General features: G+C 37.7%; 1 protein-coding gene across 1 annotated transcript in view; it reads right to left on the bottom strand.

Moving 5' to 3' along the window:
• DOCK11 (dedicator of cytokinesis 11) overlaps positions 1-12,899 on the bottom strand; it is a 203,221-nt gene that overhangs the window by 128,242 nt on the left and 62,080 nt on the right. Inside the window, exons 8-12 of the mRNA XM_008156829.2 lie at positions 10,455-10,632; positions 9,985-10,064; positions 8,059-8,142; positions 4,098-4,238; positions 2,743-2,955 (exon numbers count right to left, since the gene is read on the bottom strand). Of these exons, the coding sequence (XP_008155051.2) occupies positions 2,743-2,955; positions 4,098-4,238; positions 8,059-8,142; positions 9,985-10,064; positions 10,455-10,632 (696 nt within the window). The remainder of the gene's footprint in view (positions 1-2,742; positions 2,956-4,097; positions 4,239-8,058; positions 8,143-9,984; positions 10,065-10,454; positions 10,633-12,899) is intronic.

The following is a 12,899-nucleotide window of genomic DNA, read 5'->3' as shown; positions in this document are numbered from 1 at the left end:
CCCTCGAGGGATGTCCAACTGCCCATTTAGGCCCAATCCCACCGGACATCCCTCTCACAATCCAGGACTGCTGGCTCCCAACTGCTTGCCTGCCTGCCTTCCTGATTGCCCCTAACCGCTTCTGCCTGCCAGCCTGATCACCCCCTAACCACTCTGCTGCCAGCCTGTTTGCCCCCAACTTCCCTCCTCTGCCGGCCTGGTTACCCCTAACTGCCCTCTCCTGCAGGGTTGATCACCTCCAACTGCCTTCCCTTGCAGGCCTGGTCCTTCTCAACTGCCCTCCCTTGCAGGCCGGGTGCCTCCCAACTGCCCTCTCCTGCTGGCCATCGTGTGGTAGCCATCTTGTGTCCACATGGGGGCAGGATCTTTGACCACATGGGGGCAGCTATATTGTGTGTTGCAGTGATGATCAATCTGCATATTATTCTTTTATTAGATAGGATAGAGGCCTGGTACAGGAGTGGGTGCCAGCTGGTTTGCCCTGAAGGGTGTCCCTGATCAGGGTGGCGGTTCCCTTGGGGCGTGGGGCGGCCTGAGTGAGGGGCCTGTGGTTGTTTGCAGGCCGGCCACGCCCCCTGGTGACCCAAGCGGAGGCCCTGGTATCTGGAATTTATTTTCCTTCTACAATTGAAACTTTGTAGCCTGGAGCGGAGCCAAGCCTGCTGCTCCCTCCGGGGCAGCAGCCATTTCTGTGGCAGTTAATTCACCTTCTGTAATTGAAACTTTGTAGCCTTAAGCGGAGGCCTGGCCGGCCAGGGTGTGCGGAAAGCTTTGCTTCCCCTGTTGCCGCCGGCAACCCTGGCCTGCTCTCTCAAGCTCCATTCTGCCGCCATTTGTTTGAATTTGTTTACCTTCTATAATTGAAACTTTGTAGCTTGAGTGGAGGCTTAGGCCTGGCAAGGGCAGGCGGAAAGCTTGGCTTCCTCTGTTACCTAGGAAACCTTGCTCTCTGTGGCTGTAGCCATCTTGGATGGGGGTTAATTTGCATGCTCGCCCTGATTGGCTGGTGGGGGTGGCTTATGTAGCGGAGTGATGGTTAATTTGCATATTACCATTTTATTAGAGAGGATACTTCAGCACTTAATTGCATCCTGCCTAACATTGTTGAGGTCTTTCAAACAGGCCTAGGTTCAAATCCTGCTGATAACACTACTTGCTCTCTAATGGTGGGCAGCTTACTTAACCTCCCTGAACTGCAGTTCCCTCATCTGCAAAACAGCAATAATTATACTATTTCAGGAGAGTGTGATGATTCCATGAGACACCAGTGGAAAATTCTGTCACACAGGAGATATTCAAAACATGCTGGTTTTCTTCCTGACTTAGATTACAAGTGAGATGACACCTGGAAGCACAAGTTAAACTTCTCGCATTGAACATACAACTAAGTACATTGAAATAATACAGTAAACACATCATTGGCTTAAAAGGACTTATTTGATATCATGTGGGAAATTTTAAACATACAATTCAATAGCAAATTCTCAAATATTTATCCCACTGAACCTGCTCAATCTCTTTTAGAAGCATAGGCCTTTTTGTGGAATGTACACATATGAGACAGCTATAGTCTGAGTAACAAATGAAGGGGCAGTAAGGGAACAAGTGACAATGGACAATGCAGGGAAAAGCTACCAAAGATCTGTAGCCCAAAGATGGTAGTAAATCACATGTAAAGTCTTCCCCTGCCATTTAGCAGTCTACCACATTAGCCTTTAAGAATGTGACTATCTGGAAATGTTGATAAAGAATGATAACCATGTTAAATGAATACAGTAGGTATAAAACAGCATGAATATGATACACAACATGTACAGTCTTATACAAACTGTATGTGTTTACATATACACACAATAGAGCTGTCTAGAAAAATGTTTGCCAAAATGTTAATAACTACCATGTATGGCTGGTGATTTTTACTTTCTTCTTTATACTTTTTGTATTGTTTGAATTTTCTATATGATAATGTGTTTGTCTTTATAATCAGAAAATAAGAACATTTTTATTTTGGGAAAAATAAATCTCCTTACAATGTGAGTTGCTTTGTTCTTCCTACTCTAATTCTTTGCCTCACTCTATAGTTTCCTTTCAGTTGCAAAAGTCTAGAAGGCAATCAGTTCTGCTCTGCCTAACCTCTTATAGCTGCCACTCTGGTCAGAGGTCAAAATGCCAGGGAACTGTTAGGCTCTTTCTAAAAGAGATTCTTTGCACCAGACAGGACAGAAGAGAGTAGCATTACAGCTGTAACACAGCAGTTCCCTCCCATTGCTTTTCAACCAGAACTCCTTGTATAAAGAGCCTTTATGCTCCATTAAAACTATATACTCATAATGGAAAAAGGAATTAGAAATGGGAGGTCAATGTAAGGTCACTGTTTCTTCAAAGAAACAAGCCTCTCAGGCACTTATTGACTTGCTCAGAAGTATGCACATGGGTATACATGTGTGCGTGCATGCATGTATGTATGTCTCTGTGTTTGTGTGTGTATCTATGTGATCTTAAGTCCATGTCACAAAACACTTTTGAGACTCACATCATGATCCCAATTAAAATGTTACTTCACAAGTGTATTACTAGCATATTTATTTTCTGGGTTTCTTTTTTTTCCTCTCCAATTTCAGTCACTAGAAAAACACCTATACACAGACCTTACAAGAGATAAAAGCCCATGATAACATTGTCCTTAAACATGAAATAACCCAAGGGTGTTTCTGATTCTTATTCTAAAAGATCATTGTTTACCTGCTTTACATAGCGTAACTGAGACTCAGCAATTCCATGAATGAAAGACTCCGGTGAAGAGCTTTTTGCATTTCCATCACTGGCTAGTTGGGTTGAAGTGCCCCACAGCATTTCACGAACAGAAGGGGGATTCAGATCTATGTGGAAGTCAGCTGAAATCTTACAATTGTTCCTCACATCAAATAAGGCAAGATTGATAAAAAAGGGTTCAACCTGGGAATGAAGACAATTCCATTTTTAAACTAAGATGGCTTTTTTAGGTGGAGTGTGTGAAGGGACACAAATTACAAAATAACTTTTTATTCCTCAAGTTTCTGTTCATTTGCACATAAGAAAGAACATTCTAAATAATAAGCCTACAAATTTTAACTTTTGTCAGGTATAAATAATTTCACAAGTTATAATTTTTTCATTGATGAATAGAAATCAGAAGCCAAATTTAAAGCACACCAATTGTTATACAAATAAAATTTAATTTTCTATACGTTCATTGAAGTTGCCCCAAAATAATGCCAGTATTATAGAATCGAAATAAATCATCCCTTTTGTTATGTTACAGCTTACTGGATTTACATTTCATAGGAGCTAATAACAGTCAACATCACATTACTTGACAAAAGCTTTGTTGCCCCATCAGCAGTTTTGGAAAACATGATTCCTCTCTACAGATGGCATTTGAAAGCTGGTCACAAAGAGAAATTTCATGCCAGATGGCAAAAAGATTAACCCTTTACACACAGAAAGTCTGCTAGTGAGTTTCAGCTACATTGTAAGAGCGAATAAATCATTGTGGATATTTTTCAAAGACAAAACTAGAATAAAAAAATCAAGATGAACATAAAATTCAGACTCTGGAAATTTTACATTTATAGTTTCAGGAATTTCTGAGCAACTCAAATGATCCGTAATAGCTAATAATTAGAATTTTCTGAGCAGAACAAAATTAATTCACTCTGAGAACAGTGAGTGAGGCTGACTGCACAGCATCTGGACCCCTGCATGGCTTTCGTGTTCATTACTCATGGTTATGAGCCAATTTCACAGAAGTCATATTCTCTAGTAGAATTCACAAATTTGAGGGTTTACCAGGTTCTGGGGATATGTCTCTCTTGAATGTCAGGAGCCTATTCTATCTGCTTTTTGAATAGGTAAAACTTTCACAAATCTTTCAAGATGAAGACATATTCACATTTTGGCAAAAGAAAGACATAGTATATAAAATTCTTCCATGCCAAATGTATCAAAACATGTAGCAATAAAATTTTCATCCAGTAAGTTAGTTCTCAGTTATAAAAAATTAAGATGTTTTCTTAATGCACGGGTTTAGGGGAAGTAGAAGGAAAAGTCATACATACATTTGTGGGTGGTCCTTTTACATTGTCTCCAACTTGACCCAAGATGTTAAAAGTTAAATCATGGCAATTTACCAGGAAACGTTTATTGCACTTTTCTTCAAATGGCTTTATATCAGGTTCAATTCCTGAAAAGTCCAATCTCTACAAAATAGATAATAGGAATTATTTCCAAAAGAAAATCGGATTCATATTAATATAGATGCATGAGTAAAAATTGCAGTATCCAACAGTTCTCTGTCCATTCTTCATTTGAACCCTTTTTATTTTTTCATTCAACAGCCTTTGTAGAGCTCTTTGACTAAGTTTTAAACACCATTAAAGAAAATTTGGAGGGAGATGAGACTGTAGACTCTGATCTAAGACAAAGAAAAAGTCACAAGTGTAGCCTGACCTACAAAGCCCTATACATCATGACTTCCTACCTCCCACCACCCTTGCCTTTCCCCCGACCCTCTCTGTTCCAGTCACACTGGCATCCTTAGTTGTTTCACTAGCACAGGTATACTCCCACCTCAGGACCTTTACACTTGCTATTCTGTCAGGAACCCTCTTTCCCCAGACAGACACAGGGCTTACTCCCTTCATTTCATTCAACTGACATTTCCAGAGATCTCCCTTAACTCTCTATAAAAACTGCACATACTCTGAGAGTCTACTCTCCTTTTCCTTGATTTAGTTTTCCAACAATATTTTTTTAAATATTTACTCAGGTGTTCATTGTTTGTCTTCTCCACAAAATATATGTTTGAGCATGGTAGGAGTTTTGATTCTTTTGTGAGCTGTACAGGAGGCAAAACTGACATGAATGAGCTGTACAGGAGGTAGGAAGTCATGATGTATAGGACATGGGAGGAATCAAGAATTACACAATAGTCTCTACCTTGGAAGATTTAGTAGACTGTGATGTCATGAACTTAACTGTGAAATAAAGACGGGGGGAGAATGAGTACAAATGAGTTCAGTTTGGGATGTGTTGAGTTTGAGATGATGTAAGTAGTTGGAAAAACAGGAGAGGTCTGGGTTGGAGATCTGGATTTGGGAGTCAGTGGCAACCAGGTTGAGAAGGAGGACAAAGCTGGAACCCTAGTAACCCACTGCCCTTTAAATCAGGGGTGGTGAACATCCCGCAGGGCCATGTAAGGCCCATGAAACCATTTGGTCTGGCCCTGCCAAAGCATTAGAGGTGATTTAATTAAGTGTTTGACCAAACATAGCAGGCTAATTTTTAATTTTGTATGACCCTAGAATGATGTTATAAATATTCAAATGGCCCTTGACAGGAAAAAGGTTCCCTACCCCTGGTTTAAAAGATAAACAGAAGGAGAGGCATCTGCTTAGGAAACTGATAAACACTGAGCTTAGCTTCTAACAGAGCTGGGGGATGTACCCTGGCTGCTACAGAGATATACATATATTTAATTTTTGATATTATAATTTTTTTTAAGTTTCAAACAAAGATATTGAGAGTCAAGGAATTTCTCTGAGCAAGGGAGGAATCTGTCCCTCCCCAAACACACTCATAGAAACTCCTTCTCAGCTCACAGAGCTCAGGCAATCTAAGTCTGTCTGCTCATTATGAATGTCTAAACAGACTTACATTCTGTTCACAAGTGGGAGGAAAAGTATAGATTGTGGGACAACTTACTATACTTTCAATTAAGACAAGAGACATGGTATGTGGGAAATGATTGGGTGAATCTAGGCAGAAAATACTGCCAATATGGAAAACTCAAGCCAAGAAACACAAGAATTTTTCTCAAATGCTTAAGTAATTCAAGCCAAAACAGGTATTGTGCCTGAAGAATCTTGGATAATTGTAGCCATTCTGACCCAGTTTGTATCAGTGATAAAATCCTCCTTAAAAGAGCCTAAAATATAATATGCATACCTGAAAGCACAATCTCTCCGCACCCCACTCCCGAGTCTATTTATCTACAAAAAGAATACAAATGTGTGGGCTTAGACAGCTCCCCCTTGAACACTTATCTCTCTGTGGAGCAAGAGGAGGCAAGTCATTGCCATGGAGATCAATTCTAATTTCCACCCATTTATCTGCTCTCCTTTCTATCTCAGACAGTGGAATGTGAGGAGAAACTGGACTAAATCACTAAGCCCCAGCCCCCAAATCCTTTCCCTTCTCAGGTCTGTGAGTGCAAATAGTGGGACATATGACCTTCCCCAGTAGTTCAAAGTTGGAGCCATTCACTTCAGTGGGTCGGAGATGCTTTATTCTGTAAGTCCATGATAGAAAGCGTATCTGTAAACACTCAACTGTGGCCAAAAAAGCTGATGTTATAGGATGGCACTTCGCCTAGTAAAGGTACTCAACACAGACCACATGGATTTCTCTGTAGTGAGCCTGCCTTCCATAATCAACACTAAATGCAATCTTTTGTCCTTAAAGTTTCATCACAACTGTGAATTTTTCTCTCACTTGTAGCTCACTGATAAGCAATTCAAACATAAAATCAGTTTAGCTCCATGACCACAAAAACACTACACCACATTCATTTTTTACAGATGCTGAATTGAGTTTCAACCACAGTCAATTGGCTTCTTTGTATACAATGAAAGGGGCTGACATGTCCAATTAAAGCCTAATCATGGTGCTTGCAGACGGGGGAGGGGGATCAAAGCCTCAGATATGTTTGGAACAAGGAAATTTCTGAATGAATTCCTGAGGCCTGCTATACTTTTTAAAAATCATATAACTTACACAATGAAATAATGATGGGGGGAATGAAACATTCAAAACAAATTTTCCCCAAATAAAATACCACATGAGAAAATAAAAATATTTGGAAAAAGTTCTGCATTACTTTCAGACTATATATTTTTTCCATTTCAAACTAAAAAAATATTGTAATTAGGAAGCTGTATGAAGCAAAAAGAAAACACCAAATCAGTCTTCACAAAATTATTTTTTATTTTCACTAAGTAAAACTGTAATGCTTATATACTGCATGTTTTTCTATTTCCAAAACACATCAAAGATTTGAATTGTAAATCATATGTGGAAAAACTAAAAAGAAAAAAATTAGTCTTCCCTCAAATAATTTCATTTTCTCATGAAATGTATTTTCATTAAGAAAAATACATATAATGCTTAAATGATATAGAAATTTTATATTTAAACAAATTAGCAAATTAATTAGAAAATATCATGAAATTAGCCCAGCCAGTATGGTTCAGTGGTTGAGTGTCAACCTATGAACCAGGAGGTCATGGTTCGATTCCCAATCAGGGCACAAGTCCCGGGAGCTGGCTCAATCCCCAGTGTGGGGCATGCAGGAGGCAGCCAATCAGTGATTCTCTCTCATCATTGATGTTTCTATCTCTCCCCCCATCTCCCTTCCTTTCTGAATTTAATAAAAATATACTTAAAAAAAGAAAATACCATGAAATTAAATATTAACTGCATATCTCTTAGTTCAAAAAGTACCTAACTCTCATGGAAAAGGTTAAAATCCACATGCACATAAACTTGCACTTCCTTGCACCACTTTCGATTTAGAATGAGCCAGATGTGAGAATTACCCCCGTTTTCCAGGCCTACGTCAAAACTGGAAAATAAGTCACCTGTCTCATATGACCTGGTGTTCTTCATACTGCAGATACTCACTATTACTAGACCGCAATTGTATCTAATAGGTTACAAGAGCACTAATACCATCTTTAAGACTTATTTAACTTATCCATTTTGAGGCATAAGATGAAGTGAAAAGAAAATAGAGAATTGAAAAAAGAAAACCATGTATATTCAGTTCCAAACTATTTGCGTATGTGACAGTCCTCTTGAGTGAAGTTAGTTGTTAAGCTACCTGTTCAAAGATAACAAAACAAATATAAAGCAATCAACATTGCCCAGGGTGCAAAAATCAGTGATTTCAACATTTTAAAGGTGCTGTTTTTTTCCAAATAAGCAACAATTGTAGGATTATTTAGAGAAATATATTAATACCTGAACTTCCGAATCAAAAGAAAAGAGGTTCTGTCTTCCATCCCCTCTACTGAGTTTGTTTAGCTGCTCGGTTTCTCTTCCATACTAAAAAATTTAAAACATATATGCACACATATTAAACATTATTTCCTTCAGAACAATATTAAATACCATTTAAATACATAGTTTCTGTGAAACTAGCAATCTGGCACAGCTTCAAAAATATACCATTCTCCATTTCCATGTACTTAGGATGAATAAAGAATGCTTGCTTGGAGAGTTGCTGTGACTATGACCCACAATAAGCTATAGATCAAGTTCTTAGACTCTATGTTCCTCTCATAACATCAAGAATATTATTCAGTCCTAGCCAGTTTGGCTCAGTAGATAGAGCGTCGGCCTGCGGACTGAAAGGTCCCGGGTTCAATTCCAGTCAAGGACACATGCCCAGGTTTCGGGTTCAATCTCCAGTAGGGGGTGCGCAGGAGGCAGCCGATCAATGATTCTCTCTCATCATTGATGTTTCTATTTCTCTCTCCCTCTCCATTCCTCTCTGAAATCAATAAAATATATATTTTTTAAATATTATTCAACCCATAGTAGTACAAAAAGGAATCCAAGAGAATTTGGATGCAGAAAAGAAATAAACAAGACAGAAAACACTTTCACATATCCATGCTGTTAGCCATAGACTATTAAATACAATTCTGATTCTGTCACCTTAGGAGAAACATAATGGGCTATACAGTCTGAAATGACAAAGAGTCAGAGGGGATACATTAAAATCTATAAAATCATAGAAAGCCTAGATCAGGGGATCATGAGTATGTTCCTAATTTTTGGAAAATAGCTTTGAAGCTTAAGAGAAGGATAATTGTAAAATATATAAAGTTACTTCTAAAATTGTGTAACTTATTCCAGGAAGAGGACTAAAGTGAAAATAAATAGATTTGACAAGGTTTTAAATAAATAGATCTATTGTAGTATAAACTCCACAGAGTAAAATATCTCACTCTACTAAAATAGGTGTAATAACCACCTCTGTGCTTTGAAAATTAGCTCATTTCAAACTCCAAGGAGCAGAGTAATTAACACAAATGATATATGTTCACCAAAATCTTTATCTGATGAAATTATTTATATACATATGTATTTACATATAGAAACTATATTATTTGCATATGAAATTAACATATATAAATCATTAGATTGAATATCATCTTCAATCTGCATCAACAACCCCTTGAAAAAAGAATATTTATTTTATGAATGACATTGTGTAACATCGGTCTTCCATGTCCATGGGTTCTACATTCACTAATTCAACCAACCAGAGATCAAAAATATTTTAAATGTTACATTGTTGCTGAGGCATAGTATGTAATTAGTCCTAAGATGGTTGCCTCTGTACTGAACATGTACAGATTTGTTTCCTGGTCATTATTTCCTAAACAATACAGTATTAACAGCTATTTATATAGCATTTACATTGTAACAGGTATTATAAATTAATAATCTATAGATGACAAAGTTCACAAGAGGATTTATATAAACTATATGCAAGTATTATGCCTTGTTCTATAAGGGACTTGAGCATCCTCAAATTTTGGTATTCCCCCGGGGTCCTATAACCAGTTCTCGGAGGATACTGAGGGATGGCTGTAATTGAACAGAATATGAAGTAGCAAATAAAATTAATAAAGTCACAACAATCTTAAAGAACTTCCTGGTATCTAGAAAAAAATTTTTTTCCAAACTGTTAGTTGGCACTTCGTAAGTCCAACTTCAGGAGTGTAACTTTCTTTTTAAAATCTCTACCTGTTGTACTAATTTGCTGTGGTTTTTATCTTAGAAAATGACATTGCCAAATGGAATCCAGCATTAAAATTTTAATAGCTAACCCTGCATTGTCTCAGCTGAAGGCAAGTTGCCATAAGAAAGATGTACCTTCATCAGTTCTGGATGCATGCTCCTTTCCAAACTGGCCATGATGCTCTCGGCTTTGCCTTGGCTGCTAGTTTCATCATCTGTAAATTCATTAAAAGCAGATGTTCCAAATCATGCAGACCATTACTAATCACCTAAGAGGAATATCCTATCTCTTCTCCCACTCCATCCTCACCTACTAGATTCATTGCAAAGAATTTTGATTATGAAAGCATAGGGGAAACTTTAATGGGCTTTTGAAAACCTACCATGAATTCCCTATCCATTTTTGTCTGGTTATATTTCATGTGTTAGAGTCTATATGCTATCAACTCTGAAAAATAAATCTATCAACCTTCATAGTCACTTTTAATGAAGAACCAGGTCAACCTTTAAGATTAAGAGTTCTATATTCACCCTACACAACAGACATTTCCATGGATTAAAGACAAGGGCTTTACCTCAATAACGAATCATTTAAAAATTCTGACCTTGTGCTGTTTCTACTGTCTCCTTTTTCTCTTGCACTAAACTGTCAGTATTGATCTGGATAATCTTTTTCAAAGTTATCAACCATTCTTCCATCTCCTGTTCAGTTTCAGCGGCCAGATAATGGCTGTACTTATCTAACATCTTGAGTTCAAAAGCATGACGGCGCATTTTGGGGCACTAGAAGAAAAAAGAATGCATTGTTAAGTTAGTTTAGTTGCTCTTTTCATATTAGATTTTGTTAGTTTATTTCTACCTCAGAACAGCACATAGATATACCAATACTTTTATGAAAGAACTAGAGGCCCAGTGTGCGAAATCATGCAAGACCCCAGACCTGTCGTGCTGTGGGACCCCAGACCCACCGCGCCGCAAGATCCATCAATGCACCTCTGGGTGACCAGTCGTTTGGTCGTTGCGACAACAGGCCTTTTATAATATAGAATGCTTCTTTCAATTAGATGATTAATGAATGACCATGTCAAACATCTCTTTTTTGTTCCCTCAGTACTGAGCTCAGTAGTATATGCACAAAGTGGGTATAAAATACTACTTGTTGAGTGAGTATTATCTTTTAAGGCCTTTTGACATCCATCACATTTAGATAATTATACTGCCCCATGAAAGTAACCAAATGTTTTATAATTTCCCCTCTGCTCAAAGTTTTCCTTGCATATTTATAGATTTTTCAGAATCGGCCCTTAAAAACAAGCTTAAATGTGGCCTGAAATAAATCTGGCACTTATTTATATCATAACATAAAATGCAATATCAATACCTAATTCATTTTACCACCCATAATATGCACAAAAGAAAACTTTACTTGATTCACATTAAATTGTGGTTCTCTAGATTTATTGCAAAGGACAATATAGAAATGGCCAATGCTGAATACTAGCACACAAGGCAAATAAAATCCACCTCCTTTCTTCAAACATGATGACACATTCTTTTATATTACCACCTTCTCTGTCATGACCAAAGAAATGACACACTCCCTCTCCCAAATAACACAGTGTTAGTTTTAAGAAAGGTTCATGAATCAATAATTTTCCACCACATAGTCATTACTCAAGAAAGAACCAAGAAATTTCCTCTTTGTCATCTTCAAAGTATAGTAAAGAATGACATCAAACTGCTGTAGCAAGTCATAAAGATTTATATATTTTAAAATATTTGGAAGGGGGATCATAAATAGATAAGGAAAGCAGAGCCTAGGAACAAATGATCAATCCAGACTAGAACTAATAAAGAATTTTTGTAATTTGTGCGTGTCCTCTTTTTTCCAGTAAGATATAATATATACTGTGTATATATATAGTGTCCCCCAAAAGGTATACACACTGAATAATTATAAAGTCAGTTTATTAAAATATATTTCACTTTCAAAATTGAGCTATCAGCTATTAAAGTGTGTATATATTTTTGGGACACACTATATATATCACCTTCTAGTCACATAGATTTTCATATTCTTACAAGTTGTTTTTCATTTGATCCTTATAATAATCTCATTTGATCAGAAAATAGACACTTTAGTTTTGAAAATTAAGATTCAGGTAGGTTAGGGGCATTGAACTCACATCTCATGCCTCCTAATCAGCCCTGTGCCACTTCTGGTGGACAATGCCACCTTGGCTCTATAGTAATGGCTCCTATCTTGGTGAATTGACTTCTTATTTAGATCATCTCTGTGCCCTGTTTCCAACCCAGTCTTTGTTCATGCCCCCTCAGTAATTCAAATCAGTAAACATTTGTTAAGCCACTGCTGCTGTGTGCAAAACACCGCTAATTATTATAGAGGACACAGACATGAATATGACATGGTCCCTTAAAGTCTAAAAATGAATGTGCAGAATTATTCACAAGTTAGAGTATGATTCACAGATTAGAGTATAATAGAGAAAAACGCCAAGTGGTCATACAGGGGAGGTGAAGCTTAATTCCACTTGGTGGGCATGAGGGTAGGGAAGGAAACAGAAAACATTTCATGGCAGAAGTGCTATTTGAGCTGAGTCTTAAAGATAAGGTTCAAACAGGAACAGAAGGGAAAAGTATATATCAAGCAGAGAAATAAATGTAAGAAAGGGATATACATGTGAAGCTCCGTGGAGGGCTTAGCCTAGTATGATTAGAGCACAGAATGTATAAGGGAATACAGGGGGATGAGGTTAGAAAGCAGGGTGAGGGCCAGTCACTATGGGCCTGCAATGCCATGGTAAGACCTTTAGATCTCACTATGCAAGACAATAAATCAAGAGCCACAAGGTTTTGGGTAGACAAGTGAAGGACCCCATCTATATCTTAGGAAGATAAATTGGAGCAGGACAATTCAGAAGGCAGGAAGGTAAGATTCTAGGCAAGAGAGGAGAAAATGGAGAACCAGAAGAAGCGCAGTGAAAATGGGAAAATGGTAAGAGATTCAATAGGTCCTTGGAAGCCAGACT

The sequence above is a fragment of the Eptesicus fuscus genome, chromosome 1 (assembly GCF_027574615.1).
Source record: "Eptesicus fuscus isolate TK198812 chromosome 1, DD_ASM_mEF_20220401, whole genome shotgun sequence".
Taxonomy (NCBI): Eukaryota; Metazoa; Chordata; class Mammalia; order Chiroptera; family Vespertilionidae; genus Eptesicus; species Eptesicus fuscus.
Note: the sequence above shows the minus strand (reverse complement) of the source record. Positions and strands in the feature narration are given on the sequence as shown.